The sequence below is a fragment of the Mobula birostris genome, chromosome 7 (genome assembly GCF_030028105.1).
Source record: "Mobula birostris isolate sMobBir1 chromosome 7, sMobBir1.hap1, whole genome shotgun sequence".
In the NCBI taxonomy this organism is placed as follows: domain Eukaryota; kingdom Metazoa; phylum Chordata; class Chondrichthyes; order Myliobatiformes; family Myliobatidae; genus Mobula; species Mobula birostris.
Genome location: NC_092376.1, coordinates 28,175,671 through 28,200,434, shown reverse-complemented (window position 1 = coordinate 28,200,434; position 24,764 = coordinate 28,175,671). Strand labels below are relative to the sequence as shown.

Sequence of the window (24,764 nt, the reverse complement as noted above, 5' to 3'; positions counted from 1 at the left end):
CCCAGATAAATGTGAGGTGGTTCAATTTGGTAGGCCAAATATGACACAATATAGTATTAATGGTAAGACTCTTGGCAGTATGGAGGATCAGAGGGATCGTGGGGTCCGAGTCAATAGGACACTCAAAGCTGTTACGCAGGTTGACTCTGTGGTTAAGAAGGTAAGGCGGCATACGGTGCATTGGTCTTCATCAATCGTGGAATAGAGTAGAGTTTAAGAGCCTAGACGTAATGTTGCAGCTATATAGGAGCCTGGTCAGACCCCACTTGGAGTACTGTGCTCAATTCTGGTCGCCTCACTAAAGGAAGGATGTGGAAACCACAGAAAGGGTGCAGAGGAGATTTACAAGAATGTTGCCTGGATTGGGGAGCATGCCTTATGAGAATAGGTTGAGTGAACTCAGCCTTTTCTCCTTGGAGTGACAGAGGTGTACAAGATAATGAGAGGCATTGATCGTGTGGATAGTCAGAGGCTTTTCCCCAGGGCTGAAATGGCTAGCACGAGAGGGCATAGTTTTAAGATGCTTGGAAGTAGCTACAGAGGAGATGTCAGGGATAAGTTGTTGTTGTTTTTTTATTACGCAGAGAGTGGTGAGTGTGTGGAATGGGCTGCCAGCAGCGGCAGAAATGATAGGGTCTTTTAAGAGATTCCTGGATGGCTACATGGAGCTTAGGAAAATAGAGGGCTATGGATAAAGTCTAGGTAGTTCTAAGGTAGGGACATGTTCGGCACAGCTTTGTGGGCTGAAAGGCCTGTATGGTGCTGAATGTTTTCTATGTTTCTGAGTACTTTGCATCAGTCTTCACTGTGGAAGATACTAACAGTATGCCAGAAATTCGAGTGGTGGGGGCAGAACTAAATGCAGCTGCTATTCCTAAGGTGGTGGTGCTTGGGAACTGAAAGGCCTGAAGACAGACAAGTCCCTTTATGAGACTACACCCCAAGAGTTCTGAAAGAGGTAGCTAAAGAGATTGTGGAGGCATTAGTAATAATCTTTCAAGAATCACTGGATTCTGGAATGGTTTTAGAGGACTGGAAAATTGCAATGTTACTTCACTCTTCAAGAAGGGAGGGAGGCAGAAGAAAGGAAATTATTGACCAGTTCGACTGACTTCAGTGGTTGGAAAAATGGTGGAGTCCATTATTAAGAACGAGGTTTCAGAGTACTTGGAGGCACATGATAAAAATCGGCTAAAGTCAGATGGCTTCGTTAAGGGGAAACCTTGCCTGACAAATCTGTTAGAATTCTTTGAAGAAATAACAGGCAGAATAGACAAAGGAGAGTCAGTAGATGTTTACTTGGATTTTCAGAAGGCACTTGACAAGGTGCCACACACAAGGCTGCTTAACAAAATGAGAGCCCATTGTATTACAGGAAAGATACTAGTACAGATAGAATGGTTAATTGACAGGAGGCAAAGTGTGAGATAAAGGGGGCCTTTTATGGTTGGTTGCTGGTGACAACTGGTATTCTGCAGGGGTCAGTGTTGAGACCGCTTTTCCCATTATGTCAATCATTTGGATAATGGAATTGATGGCTTTGTGACCGAGTTTGCAGACAACACAAAGATGGGTGGATTGGCAGGTAGCGTTAAGGAAGCAGAGAGTCTGCAGAAGGACGTAGACTGGTTAGGAGAATAGGCAAAGGAGCATGTAGAATATAATGTAGGGAAGTGAATGGTCATGCACTTTGGTACAGGGAATAAAAGCAGACATTTTTCTAAATGAAGAAAATTCAAAAAAAAAATCAGAGATGCAAATGGACTTGGGAGTCCTCGTACAGGATTCCCTAAAAGTTAACTTGCAGGTTGAGTCAGTGGTTAAGGCAGCAAATGCAATGTTAGCATTCATTTCACGAGTATTAAGACTATAAAAGCAAAGATGTAAAAATGACGTTTTATAAAATACTGATCAGACCGTGCTTAGAATATCGTGAGCGGTTCTGCACCCCTTAACTAAAAAGAACATGGTAGCATTAGAGAGGGCTCAGAAGAAGTTTATAAGAATGATCCCGGGAATGAAAGGGTTAGCATACAAGGAAAATTTGATGGCTTTGGGCTGTACTCATTGGAATTTAGAAGAAATGAGGGAGACCTCATTGAAACCTATTAAATATTAAAAGGCCTGGATAGAGTGGATGTAGAGAGAATGTTTCTTATAGTGGGGGAGATTAGGACCCAAGGGCACAGCCTCAGAATAGAGTCATCCATTTAGAACAGAGATTGGGGGGGGGAGAATTTCTTTAGCTAGATGATAGACTGTTGTGGAGCCCAAATCATTGGATATATTTAAAGTGGAGGTTATTAAGTTCTTCATTAGTCAAAGTGTCAAAGATTACAAGGAGAATGGGGTTAAGATGGAGAATAAATCATGGAATGGCAGAGCAGACTCGATTGGCCGAATGGCCTATTTCTGCTCCTGTCTTCTGATCTTGTTGAGACAACACTCAACCAGCTGATCCATCTCACTCATGTGCACCTCCTTGTCCCTGTGTGAAATTCTTCCAATAATTGTGTCAGGCAAATTTCGAGAAGGTGTTTGAGCCATGCCTAGCCACACAGTTGTGGGAGTAGAGTAGAGAATAGAGCAGTGGGTTAAGTATACACCCTTGAAGTGCACCAGAGCCAATTGTCAGCCGATTTTGGACCTTGTTGATTAGTACTGAGGGTATGATGTTGAGTCAATGAACATCAGTGTAGTTGTAATCAATGAACAGTAGCCTGATGTAGGCATTGCTATTGTCTAGGTGATCCAACACCGAGTGGAGAGCCATCAAGACTGCATCTGCTATAGACCAATTAAGCCAATTCTCAATACATCATTAATTGATCTCTCCTTTCTTGTTTGTATGATGACTTGCAAGTCTTCCCTTGCAAAACCAACACCCATTTGAAATATATCCATCTTACTTTGGGAACAACTGTACCAATCTCCATCCTCTCCTGCTTCTTCCTGTGCTTGATTATTCCTACTTCGAAATATCAACTGATGAGAAAGACAAAAAGCTACATGCAACACGAAAAGATAATTTTTTTGATAACTTACACTACAGCCCAATTTTATCAATGGACTGAAGGAGATAAAAACTAAAAAGACAAAATTCAAGATTCAAGTTTATTTATCACATGTACATCAAAACAGATGTATTACAGGTCGACCTTCAGTAATCCGACTACCTGTAATCCGGTTCCTTCGATAATCCGACACTGATTATGCTTAATGTGATCCTTCTGTAATTCGGCATTTTCACTAATCCGGCACTCCTCAGGTTCCAATGGTGCCGGATTAGTGAAGGTCAACCTGTACTTGCATTAACGAAGGGTGTGCTGGGGGCAGCCTGTAAGAGTCACCACACATTCCAGCACCAAGATGGCATGCCCACAATGCTCAGCAGAACAAGACAGAACACAACAAGCACCAGCAGCAAAACAAGGTCTTCAACAATGTCCTGTATGGGAGGCTAGTCATGGAATCCAGGCAATCAAGTTAGGTGGATTCAAAATTGGTTTGGACATAGGAAACAGATGGTGGTGGTTGAAGATTGTTTCTCAGAATGGAGTCTAGTGACTAGTGGTGTGTCACAGGGGTCAGTGTTGGGGTCCTTGTTATTCACTGTTACTATAAATGATTTATCTGGATGTGAAAATACAAAGGCTTATTCAGTAAACTTGCAGATAACAAAATTAGGCGGTGTTGAAGAAGGTTATCGTAGAATACAGCAGGATCTTGATAGTTCAAGTGAGTTGAGGAGTGGAAAATAGATTTCAACACAAATGAATGCAAGGTGATGCATCTTAGAAAGCCAACCTGACATAGGACCCATACAATAAATGGTAAGACTCTAGGGAGTGTAATACAACAGAGAAAGTTGGAGTACAAGTACATAACTTATTGAAAACTATGTCACAGGTAGACAGGGTGACAAAAGAGGCATTTGGCACACTAGCTGTCCAAATACAGGCAGCCTCTGGGTTACTTAAAAGTTCCATTCTTGAGAACTGTCTCTATGCCAATTTCTCAGTAAATCAGAAACATCAGTTTTTGACAGTAACCTGTATCGTATCACGACATACATCTGCTTTAATTCCTTCATTTCATTTAATACTTTCCACAATACATGGTCCTGGGGCTTCTCTGGGCTGCACCGGAGTTCAGACCCAAGGACTCAGCTTGTTTCGGAATGTTCTTGCTTACTTCTATTGTTTGCATGATGCAGAATTTTGTTCCCTTTCTCTGCGCATTGGGTGTTGGCCTTTTTTTTAAAAAAATAAGGTTCTTTCATGTTTCTTGCTTTGTGGTTGCCTGTAAGCAAACAAATCTCAAGGATGTATGATTTATACATTCTTTGATAATAAATTAATAAATGTACTTCAAAATTACACTATTGCAATATATAGTACCTATAAAAATGTATTCACCCCCTTGGAAGTTTTCACGTGTTGTTGTTTTACAACATTGAATCACATTGAATTTAATTTGGCTTTTTTAACACTGATCAACAGAAAAGACTGTCAAAGTGAAAGCAAATTTCTAAAAATTGGTCTAAATTTATTACAATTACTAAAACAGAAAATAATTGATTGCGTAGTTCCTGATGAGACTGAGGTCCTTTAACATCTCCCGGACGATGCTGAAGATGTTCTACGAGTCTGTGGTGGCCAGTACAATCATGTTTGCTGTTGTGTGCTGGGCAGCAGGCTGAGGGTAGCAGACACCAACAGAATCAACAAACTCATTCGTAAGGCCAGCGATGTTGTGGGGATGGAACTAGACTCTCTGACGGTGGTGTCTCAAAAGAGGATGCTGTCCAAGTTGCATGCCATCTTGGACAATGTCTCCCATCCACTACATAATGTACTGGTTGGGCACAGGGGTACATTCAGCCGGAGACTCATTCGACCGAGATGCAACACAGAGCATTATAGGAGGTCATTCCTGCCTGTGGCCATCAAACTTTACAACTCCTCCCTTGGAGGGTCAGACATCCTGAGCCAATAGGCTGGTCCTGGCCTTATTTCCTGGCATAATTTACATATTACTATTCAACTATTTATGGTTTTATTACTATTTAATTATTTATGGTGCAACTGTAAAAAGTAAACCAATTTCCCCCAGGATCAATAAAGTATGGCTATGACTATGACTCACCCCTTCAAGTTAGTACTTAGTAGCTGCACTTTTGGCAGCAATTACAGCCTCGAGACTTTGTGTGCAGGTCTCCATCAGCTTTGCTCAAACTCATGGTGTGGATTTTGTCAGGATACTGACTCAGCAGCAGTTGGACCTTCCAGATACAGGTGTATTTTTAAAACAATCTACTGAAACACCTGGACTGTACAGAGGTGATCTCCATTTAACTAATTATGTGACTTCTAAAACCAACTGGCTGCACCAGTAATAATTTGATGCGTTATATTAAAGGGGGTGAATGCCTTTTTACAGGCACTGTATACTGTATCTAGTCATTAATCAATATGAAAATTTTCATTATTACTTGTTGAAACCACTAAGATATATGGAAGTTACACAAGGTCAAATTTCCTAAGTCAGGCCAACCATAACCCAGGGAGTCTTTGTATATTGTTTTTAAAAAATACAGCTGCCAATTCAGGAGGTCTTTAAGAGATTTGCTTTGGGAAATGATAAGACAAATCTCATCTACTGACTTCTGCCGTGGGGGTGGGTGGAAAAAAAGCAGTTTACAGGTAATTCTCAGAAATGGAACTCTGTGTGCCTGTACATACATGATAAATAGAAGCCATTTGTTACAAGGTTAGTACAGAGGTGTCATGGATGTGAGTCAAAATGGCAAAGCGTTTTCCCCACACAAAGGTTTTGAGCAGATAGAAGGCAAATGACTAAATCTTATTTGATCAAAATGTGCACTGCAAGCTTTTTGGGACACAAGGGACAGAAATGCTAAGTACAGAAGGAAGGAGCTTAAGCATATTTAAATAAGTTCAACTGATCTCATTTTGAACTGCATGAAGCAATGACACCAAGCTTTATGAATCATATTGGCAGCAAGAACTTAGCTGATAGCAGTTACAAAAGGAGTGTGGGAATAAAAGAACAGAGAAAATTGCATAAATTGGACCTAATTAAAGAGTTTTGAATAAATAAATGCAAGAGACAAAAGAGGAGTGTCATGTGACATCTGGGAATCAAAACACTAACACCCCTCCTCCAAGCCAAAAGCGTTTTTCTTCATGTGGCATCAATCACATCAGTGAACTTCCAACGCAATGAACAACTTTTACATCTTTTAATAGAAATTTCACTGGTTTTTCTGTTGTGGACAGTAAGAATTTTTGCCTCCACTTGGAGGCCTTAATATAATTGAGATATATTTAGGCGAACCTGTTTCTTTCCAACACAAAAAGGAAACCTGATCATTAACAACAGGAATTCTGCAGATGCTGGAAATTCAAGCAACACACATCAAAGTTGCTGGTGAACGCAGCAGGCCAGGCAGCATTTCTAGGAAGAGATACAGTCGACGTTTCGGGCCGAGACCCTTCGTCGGGCCTAACTGAAGGAAGAGTTAGTAAGAGATTAGTCTCTTTTGGCCTCAACACTAAGCAGTACGTATGGCATAAATCTGATACTGTACATTAGCCAAGTCACACCATCCCTACTGTAAAGCATGGTGGAGGTAGCATCACACTATGGGGATGCTTTGCAGCAGCAGGATTGGAAATCTGGTCAGGACTGATGAGAAGATGAATGCTGCTAAACACAGAAAGATCCTGGATAAAAACCTGCTAGCCTCTACTGTAGGAAAGAAACTTAGGAAGTTTGTCTTTCAGCAGGAGAACAATCCAAAGCATACTGTCAGAGCAATGGAGTGGCCTCAAATGAAAAAACTGATGTTCTTAAGCGGCCCAGAGCACAGACCTTAATCCGATCGAACATCTCTGCACCATCTCTGCAAGGTTGCTGTCCACTGCTGTTCCCCAACTAACTTCTGGCACAGCTTGAGCAATTTTACAAAGAGGAATAGGAAAATCTTTCTCCAACACATTGTGCAAAGCCAATACAGATGTAACAGCTGTAAGAGGTGGTTCAACTAAGTACAGAAGAGGAATGAATACTTTTGAACTACTGACTTTGTTTTTGAAATTGTAGTTCTTCATGCTTTACAATTTTTCCATACTTATTTTTGGACTATACTGTGAGAAAAAGAGCATGTGATTCACAAATAAAAATTCCCAGTTAAATTGATCAAAATCCCTGCTTGTAATACTCATTTATGTGATCAAAGGGTTGAGGGCTGAAAACTGTAAGGCACTGTAGCTCTATGACCCAATGCAATTTAATGTTTTTTTGAGTATGAAAAGTGAAAAAATAAAGTCAGTGTGATGCAGAGGAACTTAGCTGTTAAAAAAATAACTCAAGAAACTTACTTGCGTTGCTTTCACCACTTAAGGCATTTGAAATAATGAGCTCAGAGAACATGCCCAATAGGCATTTTTCAGCACCTTTCTTCAGTTCTGATGGAAAGTTATGACTGTAATTGTTCTTCCTCTGTGTATACCCAACCAGAACTTTCCCAGCATTTGCTTTCAATTACATATTTACTAATGCAAGATTATCAGTACAATGTATAATAGTTGCCTTGTATTCAAGTTTACATCTCATTTGCCATGAAACTTCAAAGCACCCCAAGGCCATAGGTGCCATAGAACATTACAGTACAGTCCCTTTGGACCATGATGTTGTACAGACCTATTAACCTATGCTAAGATCAATTATGCATATAATACTTACAATTCTTGATTAGCCAGGGCATCAAAGGGTATGGGTTGAAAGCAGGGGAGTGGGGATGACTGGAAGAATTGGATCAGCCCATGACTGAATGGCACAGCAGACTTGATGGGCCAAATGGCCTGCTTCTACTCCTATATTTTATGGTCTAATTAAGCACTTATGAAGTCCCTATAACAAATTCATCAACCAACTATTTAAATGTTTTCAAAATTAGAAATTATGTTGTTTAAATACTACAAAAACATCAACAAAGACAGAAGAGGTGTCGTAAATATGGCTAAATATGGCACGCAGCTCTCCGGAGAAAATGATATCATTTCTGTTAAATAGGGGCTGTGGACAATTCTGATTTGATGGAGATAGACGTGAAAGCACAGAGAAATTTCTGAAATGCAGGTTCGCTGCCGCTGTTACTGGGCAATCGAGAATCTTCCGGAGCAAAGGCCCCAAAATCCCCAGCTTTGCCTGCTGCTGGCGACCGAGGCTGAGGTCGAATCGTTGGGATAGAGATGGTGCTCGGTATTCGGTGTCGGAGGTTCGAAGTTTTCGGACAACTCAGAGTCGGACTGTGGTCAGACATGGCAGGGAGAGTTTTCTTCCTTCTCCCGTGTGTGAGAGATGTGGGACTTCGAGAGATTTTGAACTTTTTTTTTTACTGTGCCATGGCCTGTTCTTCATCAAGTTATGGTATTGTTGCACTGTTGTAACTGTATGTTATAATTATGTGGTTTTTGTTAGTTTTTCAGTCTTGGTCTGTCCTGCGTTTTTGTGATATCACACCGGAGGAATATTGTATCATTTCTTAATGCATGCATTACTAAATGACAATAAAAGAGGACTGCGTGTCCTCATAATCTAATCTAAACATCCTGCGCTAATATTCTTCTGTGCAAAAAGTGTTTTACATAACTGCCATTCTTTCTGCCCCGCCCCCTCCACTTGGAACATGGGGGAACTGGCTACCCTTGGAACAGAAGAATCAACTTTCCACATGGAGCATCACAAGGGACTAATATAATTACTAATATTCACTGGCATGTAACTTTAAACAGAGAAGGCTCAAAATAAATTCAAATGTGCATGTTGAGACTAGGTATTACCAAATAGAACATCCATGGCGTATCAAGTTGAATCTTCCAAATTTAAGCTTTAATGCTCAGAAAGCAACAGACTGATTTAATTTCCCTCCATCTTAAAAACTAATGACAATTACAACATCCTTGGTATTGCTTTCAGTGAAATCAGCCAACTCAAAAGGAAATGGGTACCATATACGAGTTTGCATGATTAATTTATTGCTCAACTACTTAATCAAACCCTTCAAGCCTTCTAGCCTAGAAAAGCAAAAGCCTACAGTTTTTGCACTCGAGATTTGGTACTTCAATTTCATTCCTACATTATTACAAAACCAAAACGAAACGAAATTAAACCACACCATGCTGAATATGTCCATTAGTATGCCCCTTGTTTAAAATTTTATGCAGATATCACAATACAATACAAAACGATCTCCAAATCACTACATCAGCAAAACATTTGGCCATGACTACATTTACTACTGCAACTTGTCCGAGGCAAACCCAATTCTGATGCACATCACATGTGCTACTCAGTAACAATTCAAACAGCAGAAGAAATTACTCCTTTACTTTTTGCACACTTTGCAAGCCATACATAAGCCATAAATACACAAAGCTTTCACTAAAGCAAATATTAGAACACCTAGCAGTATGACCTCAATCATTTTTATAAACATTCATGAACAATACTCAATACAATCCAAACTGCTAAATCCTACCTTGCTATTAAACAAATATTTCCTCAATTTGCAACTTTTTTCAACATCAGCAATGACCTTGAAACAACCTTGATTCACCATTAGTTTCAAGCAATAACAGCAGGTGCAGAGCTCATCAAGCAACCTTAATGAATGCATAGTCATATCTTACAATCTCCAGTGTTCAGAACTAGAAGACCAGGATCCAACTCTAGATGACCACAGTGCAGAAGTGCCCATCTAGCCAGCATAATGAAGCCCACCTATTGCTGTTGAAATGACAATGATACGGGCTGCATACTACTTTATATCAGCAAGTCCACTGCACAGTACAACACATTACAGGCCCTTTGGCCCATAATATTGTGCTGACCCTTTAGCCTACTCTAAGATCAATCAAACTCTTCCTTCCCACATAGCCCTCATTTTCCTTTCATCTATGTGCCTATCCAAGCGTCTTGTAAATGTCCCGAATGTATCTGTCACTACAATCACCCCAGGCAGTGTCCCACACACATATCAGTCTCTAAAAACAAAATTTACCCATGACATTCTTCCTATGCTGTACTTCAAGCACCTTGAAGTTACACCTCTTGGGTTTTTGAACTAGCCTGTGATAAAGATCAGTTTCATATCAACTGCAGAACACGAGAAACAAATTAAGCTGTCGATGGTAGCACAGTGGTTAGCACAATGCTTTGAAGTGCCAGCAATGTGGGTTCAATTCCCATCACTGTCTGCAAGGCATTTGTATATTCTCTCCATGACCACATGCGTTTCCTCCAGGTGCTCCAGTTTCCTCCCAGTCCAAAGGCTTACCTGTTGGAAGGTTAATTGGTCATCATAAATTGCCCCATGGTTAGGCTAGGGGTCTGCAGGGCAGCACAACTTGAAGGACCGGAAGAGTCTATTCTGTGCTGTATCTCAGTAAATAATTAAATGGATTATACACACTTTGCAACTTGCCCACCTTTGAAGTATTTTTCCATCAGCTATTCACTATAGACCATTACAGACCACCTGTCAAGTTAGAGAACCTAAAAATTGCTATGGACTAGTGCAGCACCCCAGATATAAAATCCTGAAATAGATCAGGTAGCATTTGGGGATAGAACTCATGTTTCAGTCTCAAACCAATCAAGACCCTTTTTGTGAGAAAGGGGAAAGAGAATGAGTTGTCTTCAGCTGCAGAGGAAAAGGATGGATAGATAAAACCAAGAGAATGTCTGATAGGGTGAAATTAAATGGAACAATGACATTTAGAAGTCATGTTCTTTTTTCCTCTCTGTATAGTGTTGCTAATAGCAAGGCTCTGATACAGGATCAGCAGGCCAGGCTGCACTAATGGAGATAAAAATGAAGCCAAAAATCACAAGTTGATTTCTGGCAGAAATGGCCAATTCTGATAGATTAGATTAGATTCAACTTTATTGTCATTGTGCCGAGTACAGATACAAAGCCAATGAAATGTAGTTAGCATCTAACCAGAAATGCAAAGAATAGTGTTATTTACAAAATAACTGTGAATAAAAAGTAAGTGCTACAGCACACAAATATAAAAGTACTGAGACAGTACAATATGGGTGCAATACTGCTTAGCGCTGTGATGTTCAGCAGGGTCACAGCCTCAGGGTGAAGCTCTTCCTGTGCCTGCTGGTGCAGCAGCAGAGGCCCCTGTAGCGCCTACTGGATGGGAAAAGAGTAAAAAGTCCATGGTTAGGGTGAGATGCATCCTTGATAATGCTTTTCGCCCTGCCCAGGCAGCATTTATGGTAGATGTTCTCAATGGTGAGCAATTGGGTGCCGATAATCCGCTGGGCAGTTTTCAACACACGCTGGAGTGCTTTGCGGTCCGATACGGGCCAATTACCATACCACACTGAGATGCAGTTGGTGAGTATGCTCTCAATGGTACAGCAGTAAAAGTCCATCAGTATCCTGGGACAGAGATGAGCTTTCTTGATGCTCCGCAGGAAATAAAGGCGCTATTGCGCCTTTTTGATCAGGATGGAGGAGTTCAGGGACCAGGTGAGATTATCAGAAATGTGGACACGAAGGAATTTGAAGCTTGTTACACGCTCCAATACAGCTCCATTGATGTAGATGAGGACGTGAGTGTGGCTCCTAGCATGCCTGAAGTCCACAATGATCTCCTTGGTCTTCTGGGTGTTAAGGGCCAGGTTGTTGTTGGCACACCACGTGGCCAGGTGCTGGACCTCGTCCCTGTAGGCTATCTCATCATCCCCTCTGATCAGGCCAATCACCGTGGTGTCGTCTGCGAACTTGATTATGGAGTTAGAACCGTGTACAGGAACGCAGTCATAGGTGAAGAGAGAGTACAGAAGAGGGCTCAGCACACAGCTTTGAGGCACACCGGTGTTCGGGTGAGAGTGGAGAAGGAGAGGTTGTCTAACTTAACTCATTGGGGTCTGTTAGTCAGAAAGTCCAAAGTCCAGTAGCAGAGGGGTGAGCTAATACCAAGCTGGAGAAGTTTGGCGATCAGCTTGGAGGGGATCACAGTATTGAATGCCGAACTAAAGTCAATGAACAGCATTCTGACGTAAGAGTTGGGGCTATCCAGGTAGGTCAGGGCAGAGTGAAGTGCTGTGGAGATGGCGTCCTCTGTTGACCTGTTGGTGCGATAGGCAAATTGATGGGGGTCCAGGGTAGTGGGCAGAGAGGATTTCAGATGTGATAGAACCAGTCTCTCAAAGCACTTTGCAATGATGGGGGTGAGTGCAACTGGACGGAGGTCATTCAGGCCCGTGGCAGTGGAATGCTTTGGCACTGGCACGATGTTGAAGCTTGTGGGGACAACAGCCTGGGCCAGGGACAGATTGAACATGTCCGAGAAGACCCCAGCCAACTGCCCTGCACAGACTCTGAGCACACGGTCATACAGACAGAAAGGAAAAACATGCAACCTAATATTGAAGACACAAGAGAAAAACTAATACAAAATATCTTTGTTTGCAAGGAAACCCAAAATAGGGTATATGTATAACCAGAATCATCACCAATAAACCCAAAAGAATATTCTGAAAGAATTTTTTGCCAATTACTGACAAACATAGGTTTTAATTAATCTTGTACATGCCTCTTTGGATTGTCATTTGACAATTTACCCACAAATTTGTCCATCCTTCACTATAAAAACTGAAAGTAAAATTGAAAAACATGCCACACTTGCTCAGCTGGCTAGCTGAAAATTGTCAGAACAAACCATTAACATCGTGTACAATCATACAAACTAGAAGGCTTTGTTATTTACACATACTGTGATCAAATTGATCATCTGGTCTTTCTGACCAAGAAACCCAAATACCAGCATCGTAACAGTTGACAGAGCGCACAATACAAATCAGAAGGCATTACAGGCATCCCAAAGAAACAATTTCTACACCAGTAAATAAATCCATTCTCCTCTAAAGTCTCCAGAAATTTCATCAAAATATGGTTCAATGCTTATCTGATAAAACATACCCTTTCCCAGTAATATTTATTAGGTATACCAAAATTTACTACACAATAGAATTGCTTGCAACTAAAAATGATTTAGTTGTTCAATGTGAATATTAGGCCATTTATGATTTCAGGTCAATTTCTTAAGATTAATTCATATTTATTTGTGACTACTAATGGTTTGACCAACTGATCTGAAGAATAATGACTGCTTAGAACCAAATTATATCATAATTTTGAGATGCAGAATCAGAAAGAATAGCAAATACAGTACTCAAGGTGTTGTATCCAAATGCATGTAGTACAATGATGATGATGGATGATCTTATTGTACTATTACAGATTGCCGGGTATGATGTTGTAGCCATCACTGAATTGTGGCTGAAGGATTAGCTGTCGTTTCAGAGTTGAATGTCCAAAGTTACACATTATATCGGAGGGATAGGAAGGTAGGCAGAGAGGGTAGTGTGGCTCTAATGGTAAAGAATGGCATCAAATCAGGAGAAAGATGTGACATAGGATCGGCAGATATTGAATCCTCGTCGGTTGAGTTAAGAAACTGAAAGGGTAAAAGGACGTTGATGGCAGTTATATACAGGCCTCCCAACAATGGCTGGGAGGTGGACCATAGATTACAACAGGAAATAGAAAAGGCATGTCAAAAGGGCAATGTTATGGTACTCATGGGAGATTTCATTGCGCAGGTCAATGGGGGAAAATCAAGTTGGTAAAGAATCTCAGCAGAGAGAGTTTGTTGAATGCCTAAGAGATGGCTTTTTAGAGCAGTTTGTCGTCGAGCCTACTAGGGGATCAGCTATACTGCATTGGGTGTTATGTAATGAGCTGGAGGCAATTAGGGAGCTTAAGCTAGAAGAACTCTTTAAGAATCAGTGATCACAATATTGAGTTCAACTTGAAAATTGATAGGGAGAAAGTAAAGTCTAATGTAGCAATACTTCAGTAGAGTAGGGGAAACTACAGTGGTATGAGAGTGGAGTTGGTTGAAGTAAATTGGAAGGAGTTGCTAGCAGGGATGTCAGCAGAGCAGCAATGGCATGCATTTCTGGGAAAAATGAGGAAGGTGCAGGACATATGTATGCCAAAAATGAAGAAATACTCAAATGGTAAAATAATCCAACCATGGCTGATAAGGGAAGTCAAAGCTATTTTAAGAGCAACAAAGCAAAAATTAATAGGAAGATAGAGGATTGGGAATTTTTAAAAACCTACAGTGAGCATCAAAAAAAATCACTAGAAGGGAAAAGACGAAATATGAAAGCAAGCTAGCAAGTAATATCAAAATGGATAGTAAAATCTTTATATGTTAAAAATAAAAGAGAAATGAGAGTGGATATAGGACCACTAGAAACTGAGGCAGGAGAAATAATAATGGGGGACAAGGAGATGGCTGATGAACTAAATTGAGTATTTTGCATCAGTCTTCTTTGTAGAAGACATAAGCAGTATGCTTGATATTGTAGTGTGTGAAGGAAGAGAAGGGGGTGCAGTTACTATTACAAGAGAGAAGGTGCTTAAAAGGCTGAAAGACCTAAAGGTATGTAAGTCACCCGGACCAGATGAAGTGCACCCTAGGTTTCTGAAAGAGGTAGCGTTTAAGATTGTGGTGGCATTAGAAATGATCTTTCAAAAATCATTGGACTCTGGCATGGTGCCAGAGGACTAGAAAATTGCAAATGTCACTTCACTCTTTAAGAAAGGAGGAAGGCAGCAGAAAGGAAATTATAGACCAGTTAGCAAGACCTCAGCGGTTGGGAAGATGTTTTTTAGTCTATTGTTAAGGATAAGGTGATTGAGTACTTGATGACACAGGACAAGATAGTACAAAGTCACCATGGTTTCCTTCAGGAAAAATCCTGCCTGACGAACCTGTTGGAATTCTTTGAGGAGATTACAAGTAGGATAGATAAAGGGGATGCAGTGGGTGTTGTATATTTTGACTTTCAGAAGGCCTTTGACAAAATGCCACACATGAGGCTGCTTACCAAGTTAAGAGCCCATGGTATTACAGGGAAGTTACTAACATGGTTAGAGCATTGGCTGATTGGTAGGAGGCAGTGAGTGGGAATAAAAGGATCCTTTTCTGGTTGGCTGCCAGTGACTAGTGGTGTTCCGCAGAGGTCAGTGTTGGGACCACTTCTATTTATGCTGTGTAGCACCCTGAGAAAGATTTCACTGCTAACGTAATGCTCTTTCTGTAGAAGCAGTGTTTGGGTTATGCTTAGAGATAACGGGTGCTTTAGAATGTGAGCCGTCCAATGAAGGGAGTGTGTTTTCTTGCTGCGTGCCTGACACTGGTGTGAGCTGGGTCTTTTGTTCAGCGAGAGGAAGAGGCCATTATTTGACGAAGCCCGGGGAGATCGAAGGAGGATCGGTGACGGGGAAACCATGAGCTCCAACTTGTGCACATTAGGCTGATTCATTAAAATGGGCCCTTTTCTTTTTTTTTCCCCCTTTTTCTTTACTAATCCTTTAGCCCAATTAATTATAAAGCTAAATCATTTAATTGTATGTGGTGTCCTGTCTGTTATTTCGCGGTACATATTTGTAACAGGGTAATGAATCACAGAGCATCCACACAAACAGGGGGTTGACTGCACGTTTGGCAGGGCCGGATATTGTCTTCCCTAGACTTATGCAGCTGACGGAACCAGAGCATTTCAGCTGTATATAAATGATTTAGATGCTGGAATATATGGCTTTGTTGCCAAGTTTGCAGATGATACGAAGATTGGTGGAGGGTCGGGTAGCATTGAGGAAACAGGTAAGATGCAGAGGGACTTACGACAAAATAGGAGTGTTGTTGCGTGCGTGAATAAAATCACCGGAGAAAATTACTGGGAGATACAAAACACCTTCTTTATTTGACAAAACAAGGTACAGCAAGCATCATATGGAGATGCTTTCGGTGGAAAGGTCTGTTGGCCCAACGTGGGGCTCGATATTTATTTGCTAAACACAAAAGGACAATTCCATATTTACAAAGTATAGACTATACTTTCTTTTGAAACTACATACAAACTTCACAACTTCTGATTCACATCCATCGCACAGACTGCAGCAGTGTCTGGATTAGGATCCACAGCTTTTAGGAATGCATTGTTCCAAACTGAATCCACAACACATTATCAAGGAATAGAAGACTGGTAGCCAAAGTCATATGTTAAACATAAATGATCTAAACCCAAAAAATCACGCAAAAAAAAAAGAGAATGGGCAAGAAAGTGGCAAATGAAAAACGATGTTGGAAAATGCATGATCATGCACTTTGGTAGTAGAAATAAATGTGCAGACTATTTTCTAAACAGGGAGAAAATTCAAAAATCTGAGATGCAAAGGTACTTAGTAATCCTTGTACAGAGCACCCTAAAGGTCAACTTGCAGGTTGAGTCAGTGGTGAGGAAGGCAAATTCATTTCTGGAGATCTAGAATACAAGTGCAAGGATATGATGCTGAGGCACGAGTGAAGCCTCACCTTGAGTATTGTCTATGGACAGTTTTGGGCCCCTCATCTTAAAAAAGATGTGCTGGCATTGGAGAGAGTCTAGAGGGTCACAAGGATGATTCCAGGAATGAAAGGTTTATCATACAAGGAATGTTTGATGGCTGTGGGTCTGTACTCACTGGAATTCAGAAAGATTGGGGGGGAGGGGGAAATCTCATTGAAACCTTTTGAATATTGAAAGGCCTAGACAGAGTAGATGTAGAAAGAACGTTCCCCATGATGGAAGAGTCTAGGACAAGAGGGCATAGCCTCAGGATAGAAGGGCTCCCTTTCAAAACAGATATTCAGAGAAATTTCTTTAGCCAAAGGGTGGTGAAGTTGTGGAATTTGTTGCCACATACAGCTGTGGAGGCAAGGTCGTTGAGTGTATTTAAGGCAGAGATTGTTGGGTTCTAGATTGGACATAGCATCAAAGGTTACGGGGTACAGGGGTGGGGGGGTGGGGGGGGGAGGCCAGGAACTGGGGTTGAGGAGAAGAAAAAAAAATAAAGGATCCACCATGATTGAATGGCAGAGCAGACTCGATGGGCCAGATGGCCTAATTCTGCTCCCATGTTTAATGGTCTAAATAAGCTCAGAAGCATACTCTTAAGAGTTTTGCTCCCTTATGCTTGAGTACTCATGCCATGATTTTTAACACAATGAAACATCGGATGAGTGAGAACAATAACTGATGCAATAAGACAACCTGTCAGTTATTACATCAACCTCTTCTCACCGGCTTCAAACTGTTCCTAGGTAGCACATTTTTCACTGTTGTCAATGGAAACAGCTTTTGAACTAATATTTGCAATTACTATTTTTGGTCGACCAAGACTACACTATAATTAGGAAAGCCTACTATTCTGTCCCTAGACCACATTTTTGGAAATCTGATCACTTGGCTGTCCTTCCCCTTCCTGTAGCTATTGGACTTAAGCATTTCCCTTCATGGTAGGGTATCACTGTCTCCAAGTCATGCACAAACATAGATAGTATAGTTAGACGTACCTGTGTAAGCCATGTTCTTAGGATTTCCATAAGGAGTCCCAGGTTGAACGGGGCTATAAACCGGATTCATGATGGAAGACTAGGAACTCTATATAAAAAAAAAGAAAATACAATTTTCAATATTGTTTCTCCCCTATACAGCAATAATTTGTTGCAATTATTTGTAGTGATATTTTTGAATAAATAGCTAGCCTTAATATTTACACAAGATAAATCTTTTGAAAGATGAAAATAGAAATGACCAACTTACCGGTAAGAAAAAAACTACACAAAAGTCAGTCAAGAATTTAGATATGGAAGTACAGAAAATATGACCTACGCCTAAAATTCTAAGGAAACAATTCCATCACATGAACCCATAAACGCCCATGTTTAAGGAATGGAAATTGATAACTTTTTATCACCCTGCACCAAAAGGTTAAAGTTTTAGAAGAGATAAACCAAAATAGTTCTCCAAATAACTGACAGTATCCGTTCCATGGGTATTGAAACGAAGTTACCAGCCTCCTACTGCAGTGAGTCAATGTCCTACTAAGTTTAGCTGAGTTCTGCATGAATCATGCAGTTATGCCCAGATCTTAATTCAACTACTGTTGCAAGCTGTATGAACTGGTATGAACTCTGATTTGTAAATACACAGAAACACAGAAAACTTAGAGCACCTTACAGGCCCTCCGGCTTGCGAAGCTGTGCCGAACATCACCTTATCTTAGAAATTACCTAGGGTTACCCATAGCGCTCTATTTTTCTAAGCTCCATGTACCTATCCAGGAGTCTCTAAAAAGACCCTACCGTATCTGCCTCCACCACTGTCGCCGGTAGCCCATTCCATGCACTCGCTCTCTGAGTAAAAAAAACTTACCTGACATTTCCTCTGTACTGACTTCCAAGCACCTTAAAACTGTGTCATCTTGTGCTAGACATTTCAGCCCTTGGAAAAAGTCTCTGACTATTGACACGATCAATGCCTCTCATCATCTTATACACCTCTATCAGGTCACCTCGCATCCTCCGTCACTCCATGGAGAAAAGGCCAAGTTCACTCAACCTATTCTCATAAGGCATGCTCCCCAATCTAGGCAACATCCTTGTAAATCTCCTCTGCACCCTTTCTAGGTTTCCGCATCCTTCCTGTAGTGAGGCAACCAGAACTGAGCACTCCAAGTGGGATCTCACCAGGGTCCTATATAGCTGCAACGTTACCTCTTGGCTGTTAAACTCAATCCCATGATTGATGAAGGCCAATGCGCTGTATGCCTTCTTAACCAGAATCAACCGGCTCAGCAGCTTTGAGTGTCCTAGGAACTCGGACCCCAAGATCCCTCTGATCCTCACACTGCCAAGAGTCTTACCATTAATACTATATTCTGTCATATTTGACCAACCAAATTGAACCACCTCACACTTATCTGGGTTGAACTCCATCTGCCACTTCCCAGCCCAGTTTTGCATCCTATCAATGTTCCGCTGTAACCTCTGACAGCCCTCCACACTATCCACAATACCCTCAACCTTTGTGTCATCAGCAAATTTACAAAAACCCATCCCTCCACTTCCTCATCCAGGTCATTTATAAAAATTACTTAGAGTAGGGGTCCCAGAACAGATCCCTGAGGCACACCACTGGTCACAGACCTCCATGCAAAATATGACCCATCTACAACCAGTCTTTGCCTTCTGTAGGCAAGCCAGTTCTGAATCCACAAAGCAATGTCCCCTTGGATCTTATGCCTCCTTACTTTCTTAATAAGCCCTGCATGGGGTACCTTATCAAATGCCTTGCTGAAATCCATATACACTACAGCGACTGCTGTACCTTCATCAATGTGTGTAGTCACATCCTCAAAAAATCCAATCAGGCTTGTAAGGCACGACCTACCTTTGACAAAGACATGCTGTCTATTCTGAATCATAGTATGCCTCTTCAAATGTTCATAAATCCTGCCTCTCAGGATCTTCTCCACCAACTTACCGACCACCTAAGTAAGACTCACTAGTCCATAATTTCCTGAGATATCTCTAGTCCCTTTCCTGAATAAGGTAGAACAACATCCGCAGCCCTCCAATCCTCCGGAACCTCTCCTGTCCCCACTGATAATGCAAAGATCACTGCCAGAGGCTCAGTAATCTCCTTCCTTGCCTCCCATAGTAGCCTGGAGTACAAATCGTCCGGTCCCAGTGACTTATCTAACTTGATGCTTTCCAAAAGCTCCATCACATTCTCTTCCTTAATATCAGTCTTTTCAGTCTGCTGTAAATCGCACCCTCGCGTTCTGAAAGAGGTAGCGGGAGGCATTAGCAACACTTTCAAAAATCAGAGGACTCTGTCATAGTGCCAGAGTATTGGAAAATTGCAAATGTCACTGCACTCCTCAAGAAAGGAGGAAGTCAGCAGAAAGGAAATTATTAACCAGTTAGCCGACCCCAGTGGTTGGGAAGATGCTGGAGTCAAAGGTTAAGGATGAGGTTACAGAGTACTTGGTGACACAGGACAAGATAGGACAAAGTCAGCACAGTTTCCTTCAGGGAAAATCTTGCCTGACAAACCTACTGGAATTCTTTGAGGAGATACACGTAGGAAGGATAACGGGGATGCAGTGGATGTTGTATATTTGGACTTTCAGAAGGCCTTTGACAAGGTACCACACATGAGGCTGTTTACCATGGTATTACAACAAAGTCACTGGTATGGTTACAGCATTGGCTGATTGGTAGGAGGCAGCGAGTGGGAATAAAATAATTCTTTTCAGGTTGGCTGCTACTGACTAATGGAGTTCCATAGGGGTCAGTGTTGGGACCACTTCTTTTTATGCTGTATATCAATGACTTAGCTGATGGAATAGAAGGAGGCTTCGTTGCCAAGTTTGCAGAGGATATGAAGATTGGCGGAGGGGCAGGTAGTGCTGAGGAAACAGGGATGCTGCAGAAGGACTTGGGACAGGTTAAGGGAATTGTCAAGAGAGTGGCAAATGAAATACAATGTTAGAAAATGCATGGTCATGCACTTTTATAGTAGAAATAAATGTTCAGGCTTTTGGGAGAACATCCAAAAATCTGAGATTCAAAAGGGACTTAGGAGTCCTTGTGCAAAACACCCTGAAGGTTAACTTGCAGGTTGAGTCAGTGGTGAGGAAAGCAAATACAATGTTCGCATTCATTTGAAGAGGTCCAGAATACAAGAGGAGGGATGTGATGCTGAGGCTTCATAAGGCACTGGTGAGGTCTCACCTTGTGTATTGTAACAATATTGGGCTCCTCATCTGACAAAAGATGTGCTGGCATTGAAGGGGGTCCAGAGGTTAACATAGATGATTCCGGGAACATAAATAATACACATGTAAACTGTTGGATATGAATAGTTACAGCATTATAGAGAACATGTTCATTCAAAACTAGATACACCTAGGTACTACCTTTAAATGGTATCCCCTGGGTTGAGTAAACTGTTTGACAAGACTGCAACAATCCCCTTTTCCCTCTCACATTATCTCCTTGCCCGCCCATTGCCTCCTCTGGTGCTGCTTCCCCCCCACCCCCTGCACCCCCTTTCCTTCTCCCACTGCCTTCTGTCTCCTTCACCAATCAACTTCAGCTGTTTGCTTCATCCCTCCCTCTCCGAGTTTCACCTATCCCCTAGTGTTTCTCTCCTCCCCCCACCTTTCCAATCTACTCCTCAGCTTATTTTCCTCCAGTCCTGCCAAAGGGTTTCTGCCCGAAACGCCGACAATGCTTCTCCCCCCAATATATGCTGCCTAGCCTGCTGAGTTCCCCCAGCAAATTGGGTGTTGCTTGAACTTCCAGCATGTGCAGATTTTCTCTTATTTGCAACAATCTTTCCCCTTTTTCATTTCATTCATTTAACTTTGGATAATTGAATTTCTCTGGAAGTATTACTACTAAATACATCTCTCAAAATTATAGGACCCAACACTAAGTAATCTACTCAACTATTATCATGAAACTAGAACAAGCATAAATTCAGATCAACTTAGTTTGAGTTAAGCAGCTGATGCATTAAGCAGCATCTTCCAACATCAGCTGGAAATGGAGTAAAGTATTTATGATTATGATCATGAGGACATAAACAGAACTTCAAACGATTGACATCACAAAATTGAAGTAGGCCAGCTTGCCACTCAGGCCTTCCCCACTATATGATTATCATACATCTCAACCAATCTTGTGCCAGTTCCGTATTGCTCTACAATGTCAAAAGTTACAGTACTGCACAAAGTCTTAAACATCCTAGGTTTTTTTAAATATAAATTTTGATTTATAAAAAAAGAGGAACAGCCCATTGTTTAGCCGATTTAAGTGCCAGGCCAGACTGAAAAGGTCAAGATGTTGGGCCAAAGGGATGGTGTTCAACTTACTGTTCTTCAAAGTTTACTCATCTCTGCGCTGAACTGAGACTATGGTCTGTAACTGAGTCTGTGGCCTATAATTAACAGGCTTCTGGATTGGCTGCAGTTGTAGACTCACTTTCATGAACATCAGTTCTGAATGTTATTTACTTACCTCTGTTTGCACAATTTTTTTCTGCACATTGTCTTTCTTTTTAGTGGGTTCGATTACATTTCATTGTTTGTCGCTCTCTTTAAGGAGACATCTCAAGGTTGTATATACTATACATAATTTGATAAATGTACTTTGAACTTTAGATTTTTTTTGTCTTCTGCATTAGCGTGTCAGTAGAAAAGAGCAAATTTTAGATTTTCAAACATTTTCCAAAAAGTTAGATTTCTTTTTGTTTTTCATTAAAGTAAATTTAAGTAACAGACCAACTTTCAAATAAAAATTCCATTACTTTGTAGGTATATAGCCCAGTGCCTGATGAAACAAAGGTAACAAACAGGTGCTAATGATCAATGACATAATGAGTTGAATAAACTAATTAACTGAAAGAGAAACAGAAATAAATCAAACTGATGTTCTTTCTAAATTGGAAGTAGTCCAGCACTGCTATCAGCTCTGAACTAACTGGATCCCAAGTACATCCCACCACAGTCCGGAGAAGTCTTGTCAGAAGTAATCTTCAGGGAAGAGTTGCTGCCAAAAAGCCATTACTTCAAAGTGGAAACAGAGCCAAGAGACTCACCTAGGCACAAAAACACAAATACTGGGGTGCTGAACAATGGCAGCAAGTGCACTGGACTGACTAGTCAAAATTTCGATGGCAGTTTGGCAGTAGATGAACTGAAGAGCACTACACAGATGAGTGTCTGCAGCCAATAGTGAAGCACAGTGGATGCTCCCTGCAGGTTTGGGACCACATTTCTGCAAATGGAGTTGATGATCTGGTCAAAATTAATGGAATCCTCAATGCTGAGAAATACAGATTCTCATCCATCACACAATACCATCAGAGAGGGATCTGATCTATCCCAACTTAATTCTGCAGCAGGACTATGACCCCAAACACATGGCCAAAGTTATAAAGAACTATCTTCAACAGAAAGAAAAACAAGAACTTCTGCAATAGATGGTATAACCTCCACAGAGCTCCGATCTCAACATCATTGAAGCTGCCTGGGATTAACTAGAGAGACAGAAACAAGTAAAATGGTCAAACACTACAAAGCACTATGGCACGTTCCCCCCAAGATGCTTGGAACAACCGACCAGCTGATTTTCTTATAAAGCTGCATGACAGTGTACCAGAGAGAACTGATGTAGTTTTAAAGGCAAAGGATAGTCACACCAAATATTGACTTGATTGATTTTTACTATTTTTGAAAACGTCTTTGCTTTACATAATTTTAGCATGTGTATAAGACTTTTGCACCGTACAGCATCTACCTCTTTAAATACCCCTTAGGTGAAGCCTTCCAGAGATTTATTACAATTGAGAAATTTCCATTCACCTTAGTTACAAGATGAAGAACAAAACTTAAACCTATGCACCCTCATTCAAGTTCTTCCCATTAGTAGAAAATCCATCTCATCGTGACCCTTTTGGTTCACACTTCAATAAGATCACCCTTCAAGGAATACAGGTTTAAGCTTTTCTTACCAAATAGTTATCACACTCTATAAACCAACTCCCCTTCTTTCCAGCTATTGAAGTGCAATAAAATGGAGTTGGATGAGATATCCGTAAATATACAAATTAGGACATGGCAGCTCAACCTCAAGCTTCTCCACAATTTAGCAAGTTAAGGTCAATGTGACTGTAAACAACTGCTCAGCAAACCTCTATTAATCTCATTCTTTAAAAATATTCAGACTGCTTCCACTATCCTTTTAAGTTCCAAAGACTCGTGACTCTCAAATGAAATGTCACTTCATCTGTCATAATTTGAGATTCTCCCTCAAAACTACCTACCTTGTCAAAATCCTTCAAGAACGTTCATTTCAATTAAACTATCTCTTCAGTGAGATCATGATCATAAGAAATAGGAGTCTAGCCCGTCAAGTCTGCTCTGCTATTCAATAAGATCATGGCTGAACCAGCTGTGAACTCAGTTGCACCTATCTGTCTCTCCCACACCCCCCCCCAATAACCCTCAACTCCTCTACTATACAAAACATGTCTTAAATATATTGAATGAAACAGCCTCTACTGCTTTCCTGGGCAAAGAATTCCATAGATTCACTATTCTCTGAGAAAAGCATTTCCTTCTAGTTTCTATCCTTAACCTACTCCCTATAGGCACTCCTCTAGCTCTAGTGTCATATACAAAGGAAACAACTTTCCTGCCACTTATTTATCACTTTCATAATCTTGCATGTTCCACAAAATCCCCCATCATCCTTCTCAATTCCATCAAGTACAGTCCCAAGCGACTCAAACTTTCCTCATAGACTAACCCAGCTTCAGAATCAACCTGGCAAAACTGCATTACGTCAAATCCAGGATAACTTTTCTCCAATAAAGAGATCAAAAGTACATGCAGTACTTTAGGTGTAGCCTCACCAGTACCTTGTATAGTTGCAGCTACACCTCCCCGGTCTTAAAATAAGTCCCTCTAGCAATGACAGCCGCATTGCATTTGTCTTCCTGATGATCTGTTGTACCTGCAAACCAACCTTTTGCAATTCATACACCAGCACTCCTGAGACACCCCACACAAAATCATGCAGCAGTCTTTTGCCATTTAGATAATAATCTGATCTTCCACATTTCCTTCCAAAGTGGATGTCGTCACATTTACCAACACTGCACTCCATCTGCCCAACCCTTGCCTATTCAACCCATCCATTTCTCTGCGACTCCCCACATCCTCTGCACAATTTGCTTTT

General features: G+C 41.1%; 1 protein-coding gene across 4 annotated transcripts in view; it reads right to left on the bottom strand.

Moving 5' to 3' along the window:
* Positions 1-24,764, bottom strand: part of fam168a (family with sequence similarity 168 member A) — a 125,339-nt gene that overhangs the window by 64,023 nt on the left and 36,552 nt on the right. For all 4 annotated transcript variants that reach the window (XM_072262811.1, XM_072262814.1, XM_072262813.1 and 1 more), the window contains exon 2: positions 17,523-17,610. In XM_072262811.1, coding sequence (XP_072118912.1) covers positions 17,523-17,592 — 70 coding nt within the window. In that variant the 5' untranslated portion in view covers positions 17,593-17,610. The remainder of the gene's footprint in view (positions 1-17,522; positions 17,611-24,764) is intronic.